This window comes from Gossypium arboreum, chromosome 3 (genome assembly GCF_025698485.1).
Source record: "Gossypium arboreum isolate Shixiya-1 chromosome 3, ASM2569848v2, whole genome shotgun sequence".
In the NCBI taxonomy this organism is placed as follows: Eukaryota; Viridiplantae; Streptophyta; class Magnoliopsida; order Malvales; family Malvaceae; genus Gossypium; species Gossypium arboreum.
In genome coordinates, this window is record NC_069072.1 from 138388576 (window position 1) to 138412263 (window position 23688).

The window sequence follows — 23688 nt, forward strand, 5'->3', positions numbered from 1 at the left end:
AAAACACAAAATCCTTTAAGAATTAGAATTAATTGTACTAGAAATCCTCCGATTATGATTTTCATTCTAAATTAATCCTCAAACTTCAAAACTCTATAATTATATCTCAAACTATTGACGGTATCCTTCTATTATTGAAACCATTAACTTAATCATTAAATGTCATGTAAAATGTTATATGATGTAATTTGAAATGAAAATTTTAAAGAAAAATAAAATATTGCTTCATAATTTCTAAAATAAAAAACTAAAACTAAAAAAAAAAAGTGCGAATGATAGTTTATATTATGTTAGTAGTTCTATTAAATGAAAAACTAAGAGAAATAAAAGAGAATTTAATTGAAATAGTATTTTATATTACTAATCCGTTTGTATCACTACAAAGATGAGGTTTATATACATGAGAGACATAGGCTAACTTCTGCTAACAACCTATAACGAAATACCAGTCTTGATAACAGACTAACAGCTTGCACTTGCCTAATCACATCTACATACTCTAACATATTAAAACTTTAAAATAAATATAATAAAAATATTTTTTTAATTTTTATTTTAAATTATTTCACAAAATAAGAATTTCCAGAGGTGAGGGGTTCAGAGGTGGGGGGTTCATGAGGTGAGGGGTTCTTCTTTGCTATCATATTGGATGTTGTAATAATTAGTACCCGTGAAACTGTTACCTAGGACATCAGTTGTAACGAAGGTCCCATTATGAAGAGTGTCTTTTTGAGTGAACACGAAGGGAACATCGCACGTGCCATTGGTCATTTTTAGATACACCGTCACCTTAGTCATGGGCGGCACACGAACTTGGTGCGTAACTGTCATGTCGGTGGTCATCGTCTTGGTCTTTCCCCACTCGATTCCTGTTTCGTATTCGAGAGATATTTCGACACCCGTTTCACCGATGAATGGAACCCCGACTTGGAAGGTGGCTTTGGTTTCAAGACCTAGTGTAAAATGAGCTAGCCAAGTACTGGTATTGGTCATACTATAGGAAAGTTTCACATCGAGTGTGCTGGCTTGAGTGGTACGGTTAGTGGCGGAATTCTGGGCCACAACAAGGACCTTTTCTTTATAGATCCTAGCATTTTTTGTGTTGTATCGGAAATTATAAATCGTCCTTGACAATACAGGTTCTAGAACACGTAGGTAGGTTTCTTTAGTAATCGAAGGGTCGGTTGCAGCAAGGATATCGGTCGTTTCCCTGTTTATGTCGCGCTTGCAGTTGCAGAACAAACGGTTACCGACGTTGCGCAGAGCTATGGTCTTGCTGTCGACTTTGAAGGCACGAAAATGAGTGTTCTGATCGTCACCTTTAGTTTCATCAGAATCCAGCAAAACACGATTCGGGCTACTCCTCCAGACCCTATCGGAAGAAACCGTCTTGATCCGGATGTCACCATTCTTCCTATGGACAACCTTCATTGTCACAGAGTCACCACCAACATCCTTACCCGAGAATTCTAATGACGGTTGATCCCCAACTTCAGTAAGACGAAGGAACTTATTATTGTTTCCTTTGAAAGCAACGTACCGAGGCAGAATCACTAACGACTCCCAATCAATAACTTTGAAGATATCATTCTGATTATCTGCAACACGATTGTGGTTTGCCAACACGCCACGATGGAGTTCCGATGTAGCCAATGGCCATAAGCATAAATAATGTCCAGATTGAACATGGACAAATCGATAATTTCCATGTAAAGAGTCTTCCAAGATAGGCTCGAACAATGTGCAAGACTCCTTGGATTGGTCTTCTTCCGGTTGATCGGCGGTTATAGTTATCCAATACCCCTCATTTGGTCCTCCGGTGTGAGTTCGTTTCAAATATTTGTTTTTGGTGCAGCTCCTTATGTGCACCAGCCCATTTTTAGCGAACTCCACTTCGAATTTCGCATTTGCGCTCACAACCGTCGTTGCGGTGAACTCGGCGTAGCCCTTGTAGGTGCCATTGCGGGGTTTGTAGCGGAGGTAGTTTTCAGCATCGGGGGCTTTGAGAACGATGAACCTTGGCAATGTCATTTTCACAAACGAAGTATCTCTCTCGATGGCCTTTTTCACTCTTGTGCTTATGCTTTGATTTACCCTAATCCTCAAGGGCTTAGCTATTTAAAGATAAAAACTTGGTGCTTTTCTTGCCTTAGGGAAGCATGTGTATCAAGTTCCTAAGCTTTTTCTGGTTGGATGAGAAGTTTGTGTCAAGTTAGAATAAATTTTAGGGTAAATTGCACAAATAGATGGAAGTTGTGCAATCTATACTAAAACTTTCATATGAAATAATGATATAAAATGTGACATTAGCTTTCCATTACATCTTTTAATGACAATTAATGGCTCAATGATTAAGATGTAATAAATTGATAATGCTAGTGATCATATCGTATGCCACATCAGCTTGACGTTAAACCATTAAAGATAGTTAATGGTTCAGCGACTAAAATGTAACAAATAGACAACGTTAGTGATCATATTGTAACTATTTGACGTTCGGTAATCAAAACATTACAATCCCAAAAAATACTAAAGGTACTTTTCATCGAAAAAGAAATACCAAATTGTAATTAAAAGAGCTTTTCTACTCAAAAATAATAATTAAGATTTTAGTATTTTAGTATATGACTAGTCGTTTTTGAAGTGAAATTATCGAATTGTTAATTATATTAACTATTTAAAAATATTTAAAATTTAAATTAATTAAAAATTCATATATTATTATATTAAATTATTTAAATATCGCTTATAGTTATATTTAAAATTTTAAAATATTTCATGTATAAATAATTTTACAAATAATTCATGTTTAGTTATATTAAAATATTTAAATGTTTGATATTATGGTTGTAACTGTAAACCATAGGAATTAGGAAGAATAAAATAATAAATTTAAGCATGGTTGAAAGAAAAGAGTCTTAAAGTAAAACTTTTAATAAAAATGACTAGCGCATATCCATATATATTTTTTTACTACTACTTTTGCTCTTGCTTTTGCTTTTGGTTTGGGATAAAACCTAACTTTTTAAAATTTAATCTTATAAATTTATTTTGTTCACATTACTTTAAGATTAATGAAACCCTTTTCTCTTTTGCTTTTTTCCAATATCATTAGCATTATACTAGATTTTACATAACAAGATAAAGTTGTATCTTTCATATATGTTTTTTTGTCTATGTTAAAGATTCGTGGTTGTTCTTATCAACAATTCTATCTTCAAGGTTCGAATTTGTGTTCTCCCATTGGAAGTGCAATACTTTACCATCGCACCCAATACTTGTTAGTGGGTATAAATTTTCCATAATGGTATAAGAACCAATATTTGCAAAGATCATATCATATCTGCCAATTAGTCATTGATAAATACACTGCAAAATGAATGAAATATTTAATATTCGACTTCCTTATGCATTATACCTTGGACATGTCAATCTTAAGGTCAGTTTGTGACAATAGATTGTGTTAATGTTTCAATTCTTTCGTAAAAGGAGAAAATAGGTTAGAGGCATTAGAGTTTGTACTTTGAGGAACCCTTTGATGCTTAAATTGGCAACAGTTTAGGGAGAGTGAAAAATTTAACAAAAATTGAAGGGAGAAGCTCTCTAACCTTGATGGATGATACATGGCCATGGACAAATGTAATTGATAACACATAAAAATTTCTATAATAAAGAGTTCTATAGCTTTGCCCCTAGTGGCTAAGTAATCCTTCCACTCTTTGCAATTAACCTTGAAGTGCCCTTTCTTGTTGCAAAAGAAACACTTAAACTTAGATAAGTCTTTAGGTTTATTGGCTCTATTCTTTTCCACTTTTGGTGGCTTATAAGACTTAACCTTGTTTCTCTTAGCATGCTTTCCCTTCTCTTTAGAGGAAGAAGCAACCACTAAGTTTGCTTATTCTTTTCGAACTGGTTGACCCCATTCAACATCAACTCATAAGATTGTAACTCATTCATAAATTGTGTAAGCGTCAAATTCTTGTTCCCAAGTTGTATGCGACCCTAAAGTCTACAAAGCCCCTGGACAAGCTTTTCAATACCATCTTTGTTTACGTGTTCTAGTCTAGATTGGCCTCATTATTAACGATCTTGATAACTCTAGAATATAGAGTTATCTTTGGTACTTTTAGACTGATAATTCATGTAAATGATGCGTGGGTGATAGCAAATTTTGAATTTTTACTATATTTCTGTCTGTTGAGTAATACTAGGACAAATTTGTTACCTTGGTTGATTTCTATGCTAAATATGTGATTTCTTTATCTTCGAAGGTGGTTGGTGCATTAGGAAGAAATGAAGACTTGAAATTCACATATTGATGTGCAATGCCGCAATATTGCTGCAGTCTTGGACCAACGGGGTCAAGCATAGAAAAATGCACTTTAGATGCCCCAATACAGCATGATTGGACTCCATAGCTTTCTCTTGACCTAATGCTAAGTGGAATTACAAGCCTGGATGTCCAAAAGGCCCAAAGCATCCAAGAAGGCTTCAAACCATTCATGAAGACCAAGTCTACATATCAAAGATGGCCTAAACCGTGTTGGAGAAGGGAGCCCAAACTGACCATGGGACATAGTCTCTACCTACTACAACCACCAAATCAGCCATAGAGAGAATCTTGCAACCACTAACTATCCATGGAGAAAATCAAGCAACTCTTCTCCACAAATCAAGCAAAATCGTCCACCTTCTCCCTTGAATCAAGCAAATCGTCCACTCTCTCTCTTAAATCAAGAAAATTGTCTACCTAAAAGGAGAAAATCAAGGGTGAGATGCCAAAAATAGTAAAGGGAGAAGGGGTGCTCACTAGTATAAATAAGAGCAAATGCTTGAGGAGAAGGACAAACATCTCATAACACAATTGAGTTCCACACAACATAGAGTTGAGAGAGCATTTCAGAGACATTGAGAGTCTTTAATTTTGATAATCTTGGAAGCATTTGTGCCTAGTAGAAACACAAAGGATAAGAGAGGAGGAGGAGCAACATGAGCATTACCACGAAAAACCACAAAAATTGGCTTTATAGTTTTCCTTCCTTTAATATTTTATTTTGTCCAGTGTTGATAAACATGATTTCAACTTGTTCTTTTGCATTTAATTTAATTATTATGACTTAATTTTGTTGAGGTTAGATTAATTATGGTTCTTTAGTTTACTTATTAATCCTCTGTACATTTGGTTGTGTTACTCATTTAAGTATTATCACGATCATGTTTGCTTATGCATCAATAACCTGGGTAAGTTTATGAATTAATCTATTGATTTGAAAAGATGATAATTAATGGACACATTATTTGAATGATGCATGTTTGGTTTCTTAATAATCAAATTAGTAATTATATCGATAAATATTGTTACCTTGCATAACCTTTAGGTATGATGCTTGAATATGTAACCTTAAGTTAATTAGACATAGACATGTGTAAAAGGAACTAAAAGGTTAGACATTCACGATCAGCTTACTACATGTAATATTTGGTTAGTAAATCACCAATTTGCCACGGGACCACTATAATATCCTTTAACATTGTTTTTAATAATCTTAAGTTAACGGGGAAGTAATTACTTTAGCTTTTCATGCCATTGTGATTAAAATTTGAGTTAGTATTTTCTATCTTATATTCCGTGTTTATATCTTCGCAATTAGTTAATTTTAATTAAACTAGTTAGTTAACTCATTTCACTATCATTGTTTTTAATCACCAACTTGCTAATTGTTAATTTTGCAACTATTAACTTAAATATACAATTCCTGTTGAGACGATAACTCTTTTACTCACTACTTTATTACTTTTTGACGATTGAGTACACTTGCACATCATTCAATAATCTCGTGACATGCCTCCACAAAGTAACTCATAAGAGTAATCACATGGTCTTTGATTGAAGTGCTGAATTTCTGCTAAGCATTTATCAAACTAGTTATAGCCAACTATAGAACCAAGATAGCTTGACCACCAAACATGTCTTATATTTTGTATAGAATCGCTTTGGCAGTCTTACAACTTTCTAGTTGCTTATAAAAGGTGTTGATTACGCTTGCCAATATATAGTAACGAACTATTTCATCAGAGTTCTCCCAATGATTTCTGGCCTCAGCATGAGTAGCCAATGGGCATTTTTTTGATCTGGTGCCCTAAGTGTAGTATATTCATTCATATACTTGTAATTTTTTCGAATAGATTGGTTTAATAAAAATTATTCATGAATTAAATTAATACCCTTTTCATATTGTCCTCAATGGTTTTTTGTATGCAAAGCAAAATGGAAGCAAATATTAGCTTACTGGTTATCTAATGTTTAACTAATACTAAGCGATATTATGTAGCCGGCTTGTAACACCGAACGACAACTTATATTAGTAAATGAACCTAAACATGTCCTTAATCTAATTGGAAATGAGTACCCGATTACAAGACTAATATGTTATCTATCAAGTCCAATTGAGGAGGTGATTTGTCTTGAGTATTAGAGCGAATGACTCCTAGAAGATAGACACATAGTTGTGATTGACTGGACAGATAATACATCGAACATGACCTAAATAGAATAGATCCTAAACCTGTTTATGTATTGATTCAATGGTGACATTCATGGTGTGGCATACCTTAATCTTGAGTGGATGATGGACTGTGCATGCATGACTTATATACTTTGATGTAAGTAAAAGCTTAAGTTCAAATATATAAGGAACTAAAAGCTGGTGCATTGGGTATATGACTTTTACAGTATGTAGCATAATTCACAATAGTGGAATTTATAGCCCAAGAAATGGGTAAATAATTTCCTCTTAATGGCATTACATGATAGATGAAAAGTAAACACGACCATATGTTGTTCATTTTTGTGATGAATGACTTAATTACTATTTGATAGTAATTGAATTTTCATGAAGGAAGATGTAATGGTTACTATGAGATAAAATAGGATCATATTGAGGGAACAAACTTATCTCAAAGCGATTAAGGACGTCCTATGAGGGTAACACGCTTATGACAAAGTCATTGGACTAGCACTGATCGAGTAGCTTTCATAATGGTATGTCATGAGGGAGAGCTCAGTCACGATACTATAGTGGAATAACTTCGTGACTAAATGAGTTTATAATTAATAGGCAAAAAACTAGAACTTAATTATAAATCATTTAATCCCTAATTACATATGGCCAATCAGTCCTCCCGCTAGCTCTTTAAAACCATAAATAAATTGCATGTTGAATCAAATGAATAAAAATGGACAGAAATGTTAAACTTAGATAAATGGGTTACATTCAGAAATGAATGTGGTTTTTCACTAAATATAGAAATGATTTGAGAATTAATTTAAGTTTTTCAAATTATTATTTAAATTAAATAATTGAAGTTCAAAAATAGAATTAAATTAATTGGTCATTGTGAAATCCATTGAATGTAGAAAATGAAATATATTTTTCATAAATTCTTTTACAATAAAGTTGTTATGATTTCAATGAATTAAAATTGAATTTAGAGAATTATTTAATTGGAAAATCTATTTACTTAAATTAATTTAATAAATAATATATATTTTATTAAATAAAAAAAATATGTATTGGGTTGGTTTAAATTATAAATTGCTATGTTCAAAGTTTAGGAAGCACATATAATTAGACTCAATAAAGGAGAGTCCCAAATCCCCTCACAATGTGTACATGGGAACGACAACCCTTGTATTTTTAGCTGGGTTTGTCGCCCATTTTCCCTAGTAGTATAAAGGAACTTGTTTTTCTAATAAATAAATATTTTTTATGTTCTAGGATTCTTCCATCTCTCACTATAAATAGATGGCACTGGTAGGACTTTAGACACACCACAACAATAAGAGAAACTCAAGTTTCACTTAAGTTTTCAATATTGCTTTTCTGCCAGAAAGTAGTGAAAAAGTTTTACTTTCCTTTTGAAAGTAAAAAAAAAATTATAGTTTTGTATTTGATTCGTAATTGTTCGAGCCCACACTCGAAGTAGTTCGTGATACGAGAATAGCGGAGAAGACCGTTTGGTTAAAAGCCAGAAACATTTAGGATCCATCTTGCTCAAAGCATAGGTACGATTTTGGGAAAAATTGTATTGCTATAAATATCACAAACCAACTCGATTTTCAAAATTTTATTTTTTTGCTGTGCAGGAAAATCATTTTTGAATCGGATTTTTTCCAACACATTTATATCAATAACTGTTTTGAGTTTCGCATAGCTTAGGACAATCATAAGGTTCCTTTTTCATATCATGAGGTTCCTTTTTCATTCATTATAATTATTTCCATTTAGTTTGTTCTTAGTGGGTATATTTAGTAAGAGAGTAGGTGCCCTTTTCGAACTAAAAATAAAACATCCATTCATTAATATCTTTATATTAAGAAAATATTAAAACCTTTTGCAACAAACGATATGCGATAAGGTGATGTATGTGTCTTACATTAAACCATGAAAACATTTGTAAGTCGTTGCAATGATAGTTTCTACACTCATGAAATTAAGTCACCTTGGGGCAATCTAAATCAACTAGTAAGAACATAGATTTCCATCTAATTAATACATGAACCTAATCTCTTAGGTATTCACATGTACTAATAATCGTTTCTTGTTTGTCCATCTTTCTAACTTAAGCATAATGATTTTGAATATATAATCACCAACTTAACACTTATCATTCCATGTGCTGCGAATGAGTTATCTTGGGACAATCTCAATGAGTATCATATATGATTAGTTTTCTTCTATAAAAAAAGAAAAGCAAATTTCTTCAGTGAATTCCACATTACAATACCTACCTCAAGGCTTACAAATTATCATATGCTATCACAAGATAGTTATCTCTTTTAAGGAAATATTCTAAATGAAATCCACATGACAATACCTACCTTAGGGCCAACAAATTGTCATGCCATCACAAGAGACCATTAGTGGAGGCCGTAGGTCTTGTTTAGAGACCTTTTCCCACTTAAACTTATAAAAACATGCAAGATTTTTGTTTCTAGTTTTGTTCACGAATTATTAAAATGTCACGTGACATTCTTTTTCCAAACTATATGATATGCTTATCATATATATGGATGAACATACTCTTCAGTCAATTTAAATATTATCATACTATCATAGAAAAGCATAAAATTAAATGACTCTGACCAACCTAAATTTTCATGATTACATCCTAAAAAAATAGAAAATAAAAATTACAACTATTACCTTAAAATATACTTTGGGTCTTTTGAGTGAAAGCCAAATATCCTGGTTTTTAGGTTTTCCCAAAAACACAAATAACTTGAAAAGCATTGAAGGGATCTACTGTTGAATCACTATCACCACCATGAATTTCTGTCATTGCCATAGTTGACATCAATGTCGTCATCGTTGTTCTGTCGCCATTTCCACCGTCAGGCGTCATCGACCATCGTCGTCGATTACCATCGAGCTATTGCTAGCCACTATCGTTAGACCGCTACCGGTTGGTCCTTTTCTGGTCTTTTGTTTGTTGGCTGGGTTGGGTTCGTGCTGTCTCAATCAATTCTGGATGAGTCTCAGTTCTTGGGATTCACCAAAAAATTTGGTTATGTAAACCTTAAGTCCGTTTCCGATTCACATTAAATTTTCTAAAATAAATAAAATAAGATCTACATGGAGATGATAGTCTATGATATAATTAAATTTCCCAAAATTTATTAAAACTTGAAATTACATCCAATCAAAATTCTAGGAATTATAATTTTGACAAAATTTCTTTTCAAATATATATAAAAATAAAATACATTCATTCACATATATAACCCAAAACATGCATATATTTATAAGAATGCCACATATTATAAAAAATTAACCAAACATAAAAAAGAGAGAAAATTCAGTACCGATTTATACTATAAACATAACACAACTTGGCTCTGATATCAATTGTTGAAAAAATCCTACTTAAAAATCGATTTTTTGTCATAATAAAAAATTTAAAATTTTAAAAATTGAGTCGGTTTGTGATAATACTTCTTTCCTAAAAAGTATCTATGCTTTATGCGAACAGGATCTTAGACATTCCCAACTTTCAACCGAATGACCTTCTTCGCTATTCTTGTACCATAAATTGTTTCAAGTGTGGGCTCAAATAATCACGAACCAAACACAGAATAAAAAATGATTTATTACTTTCAGTAGGAAAATAATTCTCTCTAAATAGAAACTGACAGAATTATTATTCCCAGAAAATAAAATTTATACTTAGAAAATAAATTCTCACTATTTTCTTACAGAATAAAAAAAATTGAAAACTTATGTGAACTATTGTAAATAGCTCTACTAGTACTATCTATTTATAGGGAGAGATAGGAGAATCTGGTTTAATTAGTAGTGTATAAATACTATTTATTTAATAGAAAAACTAGTCTTCTAGTTGAACTAAAAGAGGTGGGGTGACAACCCCAGTAAATTTTACTAGAGTGTGTCACCCTTCATATGTATTATGAGGGGATTCAAGCCTCTTTTGTATTGGGTCCAATTATATGTGCTTTTTAGACTTTTAAAACAACACTTTATAATTTAATCTAACCCAATAAATTTTTTCTATTTTTCAAAATAAATATTATTAATTAATTAATTTAATTAGATAAATTAATTTCCAATTAAATAATTTTCTCAATCCAATTCTAATTTTGTTAAAGTCATGCCAACTTTATCGTAAAAGAATCTCCAAGGAAATATATTTAATTTCCATATTCAATAGATCCACAATGACTAATTATTTTAATTTTATTTTCAAACTTCAATTATTTAATTAAATAATAATTTGAAAAATTTAAATTAATTCTCAAATAATTTCTATACTCAGAAGAAAACACATTCATTTGCGAATGTGACCCATTTCTTTAATTTTATCAAATCTATCCATTTTTGTTCATTTGATTCTACAAGCAATTCATTTCTAGTTTCAACAAGCTAGCGGAGGAATCGATTTGACATATGTAATTAGGGCTCAAACAATTGATAATTAAGTTCAAACTTTTTACCTATTAATTATAAACTTATTTAATTACGAAGTCATTCCACTATAATATCGTGTCAGAGCTCTCCTTTATTACATAGTATTATGAAAGCTACATAACCAGTGCTCATCCAATGACCTTGTTATAAGTGTGTTATTGTCATAAGATATCTTTAATCTTTTTGGGATAAATCCGTTCTCCCAATATGATCCTATTTTATCTTATGGTAACCATTATGTATTCCTTCATGAAAAATCAATTACTATAAAATAGTAATTAGAATTAATGTTATTAGGATTTAAGTATTTTTAATATATGACTCGTCGATTTTGAGGTGAAAATATCAAAATTGTTATTTAGATTAACTATTTAAAAATTATTTAAAATTCATATATTATTATATTAAATTATTTAAATATCACGTACCATTGTATTTAAAATTTTAAAATATTTTATGTTTAATTATATTAAATTATTTAAATGTTTGGTATTATAATACAATTGGAAACCATAGGAATTAGGAAGAATAAAACAATAAATTTAAACATTGTTGGAAAAAAGAGTCTTAAAGTGAACTTTTAATAAAATTGACTACCGCATATCCGCTAATTTTGAATCAATATCCTTTTCATAATCTTATCATAATCATATATTTTATTATTACTACTACTTTTGCTTTTGGATAAAATATATTTTTGAATTTAATCTTTAAATTTTTACATAACCAAATTAAAATATATTTTTAATTTAATGTATTTTCAGCAATGTTCAAACTTGTATTCCTTCATCGGAAGTGTAATGTATCTTATTATTGCACTGAACACTTGTTCATAGATATAAATTTGTTATACTAGCATAACATTCAATATGTGCAAAGATCATATTATATCCGTCAATTAATCATTAATAAATACAATGCAAAATGAATGAACATATTTAATATTCAATTTCCTTATGTATCTGGCTCGAGAGGTTGGTGTTCTCCTCCACATGGGTGGCTATTATTTAACGTTAGTGGAACTGCTTCTGAGGGTGCTTCGGGCTGTGGAGGCGTGATGAGGCGGTAGGTAGTGTTAGAGATATATTCTCGGGCCCTTGTGACGCTTGTGATGCTGTCACATCTGAATTAGGAGCTGTCATTACAGCGTTGGACATTTTTTCTGAGTTAGATTGGAAGGGAGGCTCTTTAATTGTTGAAATGGGCTCGAGGTTGGTTTTTAACTGGGTTCTGGATAAAACAAGGAGACCTTGGTCGAAACGAGCTATATTTGCAGACTTAGAAAGGAGGATTGCCTGTGTTGGAAAGATATCATTTTCTATTGCTAATATAAACGGGAATGAAATGGCTGAATCACTAGCAACTGTTGGTATGCGTAGGCCTTGTTTGTTTAAGGCTTGGTGGTGAGCTGGGTTTAGTTTTCTTTAGAATGTTTGAGAATTGGGGAGTGTTTTGGTATGAGTCTAGAGGGTATTTCATTGTTTGGGTGGTCTATCATTGTTTGGTTGTTGTGTCTGTTGATCAGAGAGAGATTTTTTGGAGGGAATTTCATTTTTGTTTGGTGTTTTTGATAGGCTCTGTTTTATGAGTGGTTCTTTTTGGCTGATTGGGGATAGGTGGTGTTTATGAGATATTTTTGTATGTTATTTTCTGTTCTATGATAGTGTTCTACTATTATTGAGCAAAAAAAAAAAAAATTCCTTATGCATCATACATTGATAATGTCACTGTTAAGGTTGGTTTGTGACAATAGATTGTGTTAACGTTTCAATTATTTTGCAAAAGAAGAAAAATGGTTCGAGGCATTAGAATAACTATGTAATCTATTTATTAAAAAATAATTTTTAATCTTGTAAAATTAAAATACATACCCCGTTAATGTGGATTAATCCAAGTGGAAGGAAAAAAATAAAATAAAAATGCTCCATCACCTAATTTCTAAGGACCATGAGAAAGAACAAAATCCAAAGTTGGAAAAGTGCGTTCCTTCATCAGTCAATGACGTCTCATTGCTATTGCTTTTGCTTTTGGATAAAAGGTAACTTTTTTAAATTTAATCTTCAAATTTCTTTTGTTCACATTACTTTTAGAATCTATTTTCCACTCCAGTTTAAGTTAATTTGAGGATGTAGCACTTATATTGTATCATGTTATCACATACACCAAAATTGAAAAAAATTAACAAATTCAAACACAAACATAAACCAAAAATATTGATGAACCAAGTCAAGAAAACTTGAGTTCAATGACTAAATGATGCCTTCTCTCTTTTACTTTTTCCATTATCATTAGTATTATACTAGATTTTACGTAACGAGGTAAAGTTGTACAAGCCTATTCTATTTTGTAGTCACTATGAATATTTATTTTTTGTATCTTTTATATATGTTTTTCGAACCATATTAAGGATTCGTGGTTGTCCCTACCTATAATTCTATTTTTAAAGTTTTAATTTGTGTTTTCTCCTTAAGAGTGCAATGTGCTTTACTATTGCACCCAACAATTATTAGTGAGTATAAATTTGCCATGATGGCACAACAGCCAATATTTACAAAAATCGTATCATATTCGTCAATTAGTTATTGGTAAATACACTTCAAAATGAGCGAAATATTTAATATTCAATTTCCTTATGCATTATATCTTGGATATGTCCATATTAAAGTCGGTTTGTGACGATAAATCGTGTTAATGTTTTAATTGTTTTGCAAAATGAGAAAATGGGTAAAAGGAATTAGAGTTTGTACTTTGAGGAACCCTCTGATGCTAAAATTGGGGTATTGGTTTAGGGAGAGTGAAAAATAAAGCAGAGTGGTTTTAAAGGTTATAAAGTTTAAAGTTTAGAGTACTTGACTTCTAAGGTCATTAGTGGAATTGTCTTATATATTCTCATAGTGTTTCTTTCGAATTTTGTGTTTTGGACATTAAGCTTGTTGAAGTTTTGGATGCTACTTTGCAGCTCTTGAAATGGGGGGTTATAAAATTGTGTGGGGAAGATACAACACTAGATTGGGTTAGAGGCATTAATTCCAAAGTTAATGGAATGATCTGAGATGATTCGGGTGATCAGTTGGGTGCATGGAGCTATCTTATATCTCCATTGGCAACTTCACCTTAGTTAGTACAAGGATTAGCTGAATAACAAGAGAATATGGATCGTTATAGCATCGAGCCACTCGACATCATTCTTTTTTGGTTGCTTTAAACTCTTCAACATGGCTATTTGCTCAGCAGGATCGACTAATTTGAGGTGTCTAATAGTCACTAATCCTCATCGTATTTTTTGCTCACTTATTGGTTGTTATATTCTGATAACGAAGAGAAATGGCTGTGTCATGAATATAAATTATATTAGGGTTTATATTAACTTAAGAATCAATAAGTATAATATATTCCAAGTGAACTTACTCTTCAATGGTAATAAAAAATATGAATGTCCTCTTCAATGCTTCAACTTTAGAATCTCTTCTTTCTCCTTTGCTAAGCTTCCTTTATCCACTCTCTCTACTCAAAGATACAAAACACATACAAGTACATGATTAAAATACGTACTCAACATCAAATGGCCATTAAATAGCTAATCAACTAATTGAGAATCATGAACATGTAACCTATTTGTCACTTGGTCTCTAACGTTGGAAATTTATATAAATTGTTTCCGACCTTAGAAATATAATCTATTGACGTCAGAAGTTAACCAAATTCATAAAAATATTTAAATACCGCCTACAATTATATTTAAAATTTTAAAATATTTCATGTTAAATTACTTAAATGTTTGATATTATAATTCAATTGGAAACCATAGGAATTAGGAAGAATAAAATAATAAATTTAAACATTGTTGAAATAAAAGGCTCTTAAAAGTAAACTTTTTAATAAAAAAAATGACTTTCATATCCTATTATCGATATTTTTATATGAATAGAATATCGTTATTTTAAACTCATTTTCGAGCCGGGTTGGACCTAAGCCTAAAAAACGGGCTTGATTTTTTTTTGCACTGACCCGACTTGACCCATGATCAACTCTAGTTACGTGGGACCAAAATTGCAAATTAAAAAAAATCAAAACATAGCAAAAACACAAAATTCTTTAAGAGTTAGAATTAATTGTACTAGAAATCTTCCAATTATGATTTTCATTCTAAATTAGTCCACAAACTTCAAAACTTTATAATTATATCCCCAAACTATTGATGGTATCCTTCTATTATTGAAACCATTAACTTAATCATTAAATGTCATGTAAAATGTTATATGACATAATTTAAAATAAAAATTAAAAAAAATAAAACGTTGCTACATAATTTTTAAAATAAAAATAAAACTAAAAAAAATGAGTGCGAATAATAGTTTATATTAAAACTTTAAAATAAAAATTTTTACAATATATTTTTAAAATTTTCATTTTAAAATTTTCATTTTAAATTATTTCACAATTTCTAGAGTTGGGGGGTTTAGAGGTGAGGGGTTCTTCTTTGCTATCATATTGGATGTTGTAATAATTAGTACCGGTGAAAGTGTTACCTAGGACATTAGTAGTAGCGAAAGTCCCATTATAAAGAGTATCTTTTTGAGTGAACACGAAGGGAACATCGCACGTGCCATTAGTCATCTTAAGATACACCGTCACCTTAGTCATGGGCGGCACACTAACTTGGAGCGTAACTTCCATGTCGGTGGTCGTCGTCTTGGTCTTTCCCCACTCGATTCCTGTTTCGTATTTGAGAGATATTTCGACACCCGTTTCACCGATGAATGGAACCCCGACTTGGAATGTAGCTTTGGTTTCGAGATCTAGTGTAAAAGGAGCTAGCCAAGTACTGGTATTGGTCTCACTATAGGAAAGTTTCACATCGAGTGTGTTGGCTTGGGTGGTACGGTTAGTGGCGGAATTCTGGGCCACAACAAGGACCTTTTCGTTATAGACCCGAGCATTTTCTGTGTCGTATCGGACATTATAAATCGTCCTTGACAACACAGGCTCTATAACACGTAGGTAGGCTTCTTTAGTAATAGAAGTGTCGGTTGCAGCAAGGAAATCGGTCATTACCCTGGTTATGTCGCGCTCGCAGTTGCAGAACTTTTCGTTGCCGACGTTGAGCAGAGCTATGGTCTTGCTGTCGACTTTGAAGGCACGAAAATGAGTGTCCTTATCGTTACCTACACTGTCATCAGAATCTGCCTGAATATTATTCTGTCTACTCCTCCAGAACATATCGGAAGAAACCAGCTTGATCCGGATGTCACCATTCTTCATATAGAAAACCTTCATTGTCACAGAGTGACCACCAACATCCTTACTCGAGAATTCTAATGACGATTGACCCTCAACTTCTGTAAGACGAAGGAACCTATTATTGTTTCCTTTGAAAGCAACGTAGCGGGGCAGAATCACCAACGTCTCCCAATCAATAACTTTGAAGATATGATCGCGATTAGCCGCAACTTGATTGTGGTTTGCCAACACGCCACGACCGAGTTCTGATGTATCCAATGACCATAAGCATAAATAGTGTCCAGATTGAACATGGACAAATCGATAATTTTTATTTACGGAGTCTTCCATGATAGCCTTGAACAATGTGCATGACTCCTTAGATCGGTCTTCTTCCGGCTTATCGGCGGTTATAGTAATCCAATACTCCTCATTTGGTCTTTTGGTGATGGAAAGATTATGAGTTCGTTCCAAATATTTGTTGTTGGTACAGCTCCTTATATGCACCAGCCCATCTTTAGCGAACTCCACTTCGAATTTCGCATTTGCGCTCACAACCTTGAGTTCGGTGAACTCGGCATAGCCATTGAAGTTGCCATTGTCGTGTTTGTAGCCGAGGTATGTTGGGGCACGGAGGGTTTTGAGAACGATGAACCTTGGCAATGTCATTTTCACGAACAAAGTGTCTCTCTCGATGGCTTTTTTCACTCTTGTGCTTATGCTTTGATTTGCCCTAAACCACAAGGGCATAGCTATTTAAAGATAAAAACTTGGTGCTATTCTTGCCTTAGGGAAGCATGTGTATCAAGTTCCTAAGCTTTTTCTTGTTGGAAACAAACGAATCATTGAAGGATTTACAAATAAATGTTTTTTTAGCCAAAAAGAAATGTAAGTTATAAACAATAAATAAAATGAAAAAAAAAAGGTTGGATCTAAGAATTGAGTTTTGTTTTATTTGTGGACAATCTAGGTTTAAAAGTACAACTTTAATTGAGGAAAATCCATATTTAAATCTACAAAATTATAATATTTACTAATAGATGTTAAGGAAACAAAAAAGTTTGAAGTGGGGTATGCCCCTAAATTTCTTTCATTAGAGTAAATTTATAATTAAAGTTTTTATGTTGAAGATATGGTTACTAACATTTCCAATTGGTTACATTTTGGTCATTGAGATGAGAAGTTTAGGTTAAGTTGAAAATTTTTTAAGGTAAATTACACAAATAGATAGAAGTTGAGCAATTTATACTGAAGTTTTCATCTCAAATGATTATATAAAATGCAATATTAGTTTGTCATTACACTTTTATGGCAATTAAAGAATCAATGACTAAAATGCAACAAATTGATAATGCTAGTGATCATATCATATGCCACATCAAACTTGTCGTTAAACCATTAAAGGTAGTTAATGATTCAGTGACCAAAATGTAACAAATCTATAACATTAATCATTATATCGTAACTATTTAACCTTTGGTAATCAAAACATTACAATCCCAAAAGGTATTAAAGGTATTTTTCATCCCAAAAGAAATACCAAATTACAATCAAAAGTGTTTTTCTACTCAAAAATAATAATTAAGATTTAAGTATTTTTAGTATATGACTGGTAGATTTTGAAGTGAAATTATCAAAATTGTTATTTATATTAACTAATTAAAATTAAAATTAATTTAAATATCATTTATTATTATATTAAATTATTTAAGTATCGCGTATCATTATACTTAAAATTTAAAATATTTCATGTATCAATAATTTTGAAGAAAAATCATGTTTAATTATATTAAGATATTTAAATGTTTGATATTATAATACAATTGGAAACCATAGGGATTAGGAAGAATAAAATAATAAATTTAAACATTGTTGAAAGTAAAGTGAACTTTTAAATAAAAATGACTACCGCATATCATCTAATTTTGAATTAATATCCTATCATCATTATTATTATATGAATAGAATATCGAAAGTGGGAGGGAAAAAAAATAAAAAGGGCTCCATCACCTAATTTCTAGGGACCATAAGAAAGAACAAAATCCAAAGCTGGAAAAGTGTGTTCCACCATCGATCAATGACGCCTCATTGCTATTGCTTTTGCTTTTGGATAAAAGGTAACTTTTTTAAATTTCTTTTCTACACAGTACTTTTTGGAATCTTTTTCATTCCAGTTTATATTAATGTGAAGATGTGGCATTTATATTATCTCTTATTATCTAAAAATAATAATTTTTTTTTTGTAAAAAATTGGGTGATAACATGATGCAACTAAGAATATCACATCATTCCATAGACTAAAATTAAGGAAATTTGTCAAATTCAAGCACTAATATGGACCAAAAAATTTGATGAACCAAGTTGAGAAAACTCTCTTTTGCTTTTTCCATCATCTTTAGCGTTTTACTAGATTTTACATAACAATGTAAAGTTATGTAAGCCTATTCTATTTCGTAATCATTATGGATATATTTTTTTGTATCTTTCATGTATGTTTTTTGGTCCATGTAAAAGATTCGTGGTTGCCTTTATCAATAATTCCTCTTTAAGGTTCGAACTTGTGTTCTCCCATTAGGAGTGCAATGTTGTAATGCCCAACAATTCTTATCTCAGCTTTTGTGAAAATGCGATACAATTAGGAATTTGCTTCAATGGTTGGGTATTTTAAGTGTGTGTGAGAGGTCCCAAGTTCAAGCTTTATCTTTGGTAAATTTTGGGTATTTTTTTTGACTTAAGCCTTATACTTCTTCGGCGGACTTATATTAAAATATTTGTAAGACATTATTAGAATGGGCTTGCTGGTCTGGTGGTTAAGGGATGTGTTGGTATGCTGAAAGTCTACAGTTCGAATCTCACGCTCTGTGTGAGCGTGGGAGATTATTTTTGCTGTTAATGATGAGAGTTTCGGTTGAGTTGAAATTCTGTGGAAGTTGTTGAGTAGTGAGTTTTGGGAGTAAATCAGGGGATGAGTGGTTTATCCGGGATTTTTATCCTATTATGAGAAAATTTCTCAATGGTAATTCTACAATTCAAATCAATATAAAATAAATTCATGCAATGCATACATTCAAATCATAGTCCAACTGATGAAAATTTATATTCATTTCATATGTCTAAGCTCATATTCGTTTTAACATAATGATTCTTTATACTATTTTCTCATATAACATTCAATTTATTAGCATTTAATTCATAAGTTCCTATTCTCTTGAACTCTTCATAGCTCTTTCATACATATTCGGCCCCCAAGGCTCATTCTGAACTCAACCGAATAATATCACAATTCATATTGCAACAACATTTCATTTCATTATCATTTAATCAATTCTTTTATATTAACTAGACACAAACTCGATATGGTTACGCGGATCTATCACCTCAGGTTACTTGACAACGACGACACTATATCAAAATATAATATCACCCCTGATTGCTTAACAATAATAGTTTTCTCAACTCTATTAATTTGTTACCCCGTGTTGCCCGAAAACAATGACTCAATACATAATGTTTACCACCCGGATTGCCCGAAAATGGTGGCTTTACTCAATACTCTATCCTTATGGCATGCCAACTATATCCGATATAGTCTGAACAGCTAATAGGGTAACCAAATTCCAATTCATTATTCCATTCAATTTATGCTTTAACATGCTAATTTCAGAAAACAATAATCAATGTAATATGTAATTCAACATGTTCCAGCTCAATTTCATACCAATTGCATATATCAAGCAAGTCATGAAATTCTCTATTATATTCAATTTATTGCTTTTTCTTTTGGATAAAAGTTTATTATTTTTTAATTTAATCATTCATTTCTTTCTTCATATTAGTTTTGAAATTTGGTAAATTTTTTCAGTTTAGATCTATGTGATGTCGTAGCACTTTGATATTGCATCATATAATCATTTAAAATTTATTTTTTTTGTAAAAAAAAACTTTTTAGGTGATAACATGACGTGACTAAGAGTATCCATTTTTACATAATGAGATAAAGTTATGTAGGTGTAATACCCTATACCCGACCCGATCATTGAATTTTTAGCTATTGTGTATTGCATTCATTGCCGAAGCAACTACGATTAAAATAGACACAATTTCAATCCATATTAACATTCAATATGAACATTATAAGTAAACAACATAATAAATAAACATTTACGGGTATTATACAAGCTTACAAAAGCTCATAAGCTACCCAATTAAAAAAATCTCGTTCCTCTTCTATTTACTACTACGTAACAAATATTATTCTACTGTTTTGAAGATTTTTTCAAATTCTAACAATGGAATTCCAAACAAATGAACAATGATTGTTAAGCATTGACAAGGGGGAATGGCGGAGCTATGCGTATACTCCCTTTTAATGTTCCGTATCAACCTTTGTTTTGGTTTTCAGCAGTTTCATGTGAATCCTTTAGATTTCGTATGATGATTCATTCTTTAAAAAATAATAAAAAATATATAAGTTTAATGTGTCTCTAGTATTTCTTTTAAAATTGAAATTTAATCTCCAACTTATAAATAGAAGGATAATGTGTTTTAAGACACTCAAACTCACATCTTTTTACATTGATACCAATATGTCAATTGAGCTAAGAACCAATCAATCATTATTAAAATATTCAAATGGAGGTGAATCAGAAATATTCAGTACGATATTGATAAATTCCAACGTTTATACATATCAAATATAAGAGAGTAGTGGTTAAATTCACATCTTAAAAGATTAGTTTAAACCCTGTAATAGTCATCTCCTACTCCATTTATAATGTGTACCAAAATTATTGAAACGTAGGTTACATCAATAAGAACAAGTGGGCTGTAATGTTAATTGGCACGAAGTTGTAAGAAAAAATCTTAAAAAGAACTACTAAAAAAGAGCAATAAGTTTTTTCTATAAAAAGCTTAGCCCTTGAGGTTTAATGTATACCAAAGCATAAGCACAGGATTGAGAGAGTTACTTTGTTATTGAAAATGTCAGTGCCAAGATTCATCGTGCTCAAATCCCCCGGTGCAGAAACATACCTTGGCTACAAGCACGACAAAGGAAAGTACAACGGATACGCCGAGTTCACCGAACCAACGGTCGTAAGCGCAAATGCAAAATTCGAAGTGGAGTTTGCAAAAGATGGGCTGGTGCACATAAGGAGCTGTACCAACAACAAATACTTAGAGCGAACTCATAATCCTTCCATCACCAGAAAACCAGATGAGGAGTATTGGATTACTATAACCGCGGATAAACCGGAAGAAGACCGATCCAAGGAGTCATGCACATTGTTCGAGCCTATCTTGAAAGACTCTGTATATAAAAATTTTCGATTTGTCCATGTTCAATCTGGATGCTATTTATGCTTATGGCCATTGGCTAAATCGGAACTCAGTCGTGGCGTGTTGGCAAACAACAAAAATGTTGCGGATAATGGCAATGATATCTTCAAAGTTATTGACTGGGAGTCGTTGGTGATTCTGCCTCGGTACGTTGCTTTCAAAGGAAACAATGATATGTTCCTTCGTCTTACCCAGGTCGATGGTCACCCATATTTAGAATTCTCGAGTGCGGATGTTGGTGCTGGATCTGTGCCAATGGAGGTTTTTTATATGAAGAATGGAGACATCCGGTTCAAGCCAGTTTCTTCCGATAAGTTCTGGAGGCGTAGCCCGAATTGGATTTGGGTGGATTCTAATGACACTAAAGGCACCGATAAGGACACTCGGTTTCGTGCCTTCAAAGTCGACAACAAGACAATAGCTCTGCTCAACTTGGGCAATAATAAGTTCTGCAAGCGCCTCACGATCGAGGGAAAGACAAATTGCCTTAATGCAGCAGTCCCTTCTATTACCAGAGAGGCCTTCTTAATGGTTCAAGAGCCTGTGTTGTCAAGCCAGATTTATAATCTCCGATACGATATTGAAAATGCTCGAGTCTATAACAAGAAAGTCCTTGTTCTGGCCGAGAATTCTGCCACTAACCGTACCACTCAAGCCAACACACTCGATGTGAAACTTTCTTATACAGAGACCAATACCAGTACTTGGCTAGCTCATTTTACGTTAGGCCTTGAAACCAAAGCAACCTTCGAAGTAGGGGTTCCATTAATCGGTAAAGCGGGTGTCGAAATATCTGCCAAACTCGAAGCAGGAATCGAGTGGGGAGAGACAAAGACAACGACCACCGTGATGGAAGTTAACCACCAAGCTCATGTGCCACCGATGACTAAGGTGACGGTGTATCTATCGATGACGCATGGCACGTGTGATGTTCCCTTCGTATTCACTCAAAAAGACACTCTTTATAATGGGACCGTTGTCACAACTGATGTCACTGGTAACACTTTCACTGGTGCTAATTACTACAACATCCAATATGATACCAAAGAAGAACCTCTCACCACTTGAATTGAGAAAAACCCCACAACTCCATGGAAGCTTGAAGATTTGTGTATGTTGCATACTTAATTAAATTAAACTAAATAAATTGGTGTTCCCTTCATGTAAGAAGCACTAGTTGTCTGTGATCTCATTATTAACTATGTCAATTACTTTCATTATGAGAATAAGTGAATAAATATAATTTGGTAGCTTTATTATGCCAAAGCTTATTGATTCTGGTTGGGCTTAGATTTGTGTTTCAATGTTATTATATATGTAATATAAAAAATAATAATCTTTTTTTACGGAGAAATAATTTCATGATGCTAAATTAATAACAGCAATTGATAAAAGAGAGGATAAAAACTAAGTTCTAAGCCAACTGGCTTACCTTGTACTCTCGGTCCAAACATCTTCTACTTTCATGGTCTAAATTAAACATAAAATCATGGTTTAAAATAAAGGAATGATTGGAAGGATGACTTTTCCATTCAGAGTGGGTCGCATAAGATAAGACTACTCTCATAAATATATGAGCTGCCTTGCTTCCTGTCTCGTCCAACAAAAAGAAAAATTATGAAACTGAGATGCAAGAGCTGAAATAAACATACTGAAACCAGAGGCATCGTCATCAACCCGCTTCAGAGCTGAAATCGCTTGGAGGTTGTCGCTCACAATCATGATACCGAGCCTTCAATCAAGAAAGAGCTTCACAGACCGCAAAATCTTCAGCAAACTTTGGCTCCAAGCTGGCTCAGTAATGACCCGTATTACCCTTAACAAAAACGTCGTTAGAGTCCCTCACCACTGCTACAAAGCTAGTCAACTGATCCGCCCAAAACTTGCTGCATCAACGTTGCGTTTCAGTCGATTCTCAGGCGGCTTCATCTACCGTCGGCCACCACTGCTCAGGCGACGGCCAGTAACATTAGGCAGGTGACCAGCAACACATTGAGCTATATCAAACACCGATTCTGCACTCAACCAATCCTGCAGATTGGATATGTCGAAAGATAAAACAACAGCAGCCGATATAGACTCATTCTTCTAACAAAACCTGTTTCGAAAGAACCAAATACTCCACATCGTCATTAACACCTTATTC

The 23688-nt window shown here is 32.5% G+C and overlaps 3 protein-coding genes across 3 annotated transcripts; 1 reads left to right on the forward strand and 2 right to left on the reverse strand.

Annotated features, from left to right (window-relative positions):
• Positions 1-612: 612 nt before the first annotated feature.
• On the reverse strand, positions 613-2031 carry LOC108475101 (uncharacterized). The gene has a single exon (XM_017777098.1). The coding sequence runs from the start codon at positions 2029-2031 to the stop codon at positions 613-615; it is 1419 nt and encodes a 472-aa protein (XP_017632587.1).
• Positions 2032-15410: 13379 nt separating this feature from the next.
• LOC108475102 (uncharacterized) lies at positions 15411-16874 on the reverse strand. The gene has a single exon (XM_017777099.1). The coding sequence runs from the start codon at positions 16872-16874 to the stop codon at positions 15411-15413; it is 1464 nt and encodes a 487-aa protein (XP_017632588.1).
• A 4311-nt stretch (positions 16875-21185) lies between these two features.
• On the forward strand, positions 21186-22610 carry LOC108475103 (uncharacterized). Its single transcript, XM_017777100.1, has one exon. It carries the CDS (start codon positions 21186-21188, stop codon positions 22608-22610), a length of 1425 nt encoding a protein of 474 aa, XP_017632589.1.
• The last annotated feature ends 1078 nt before the right edge of the window (positions 22611-23688 follow it).

Excerpts from the sequence above, each read along its gene's own strand:
- LOC108475103 (XM_017777100.1), top strand. The coding sequence starts at position 21,186 with ATGTCAGTGCCAAGATTCATCGTGCTCAAATCCCCCGGTGCAGAAACA.
- LOC108475102 (XM_017777099.1), bottom strand. The coding sequence starts at position 16,874 with ATGACATTGCCAAGGTTCATCGTTCTCAAAACCCTCCGTGCCCCAACA.
- LOC108475101 (XM_017777098.1), bottom strand. The coding sequence starts at position 2,031 with ATGACATTGCCAAGGTTCATCGTTCTCAAAGCCCCCGATGCTGAAAAC.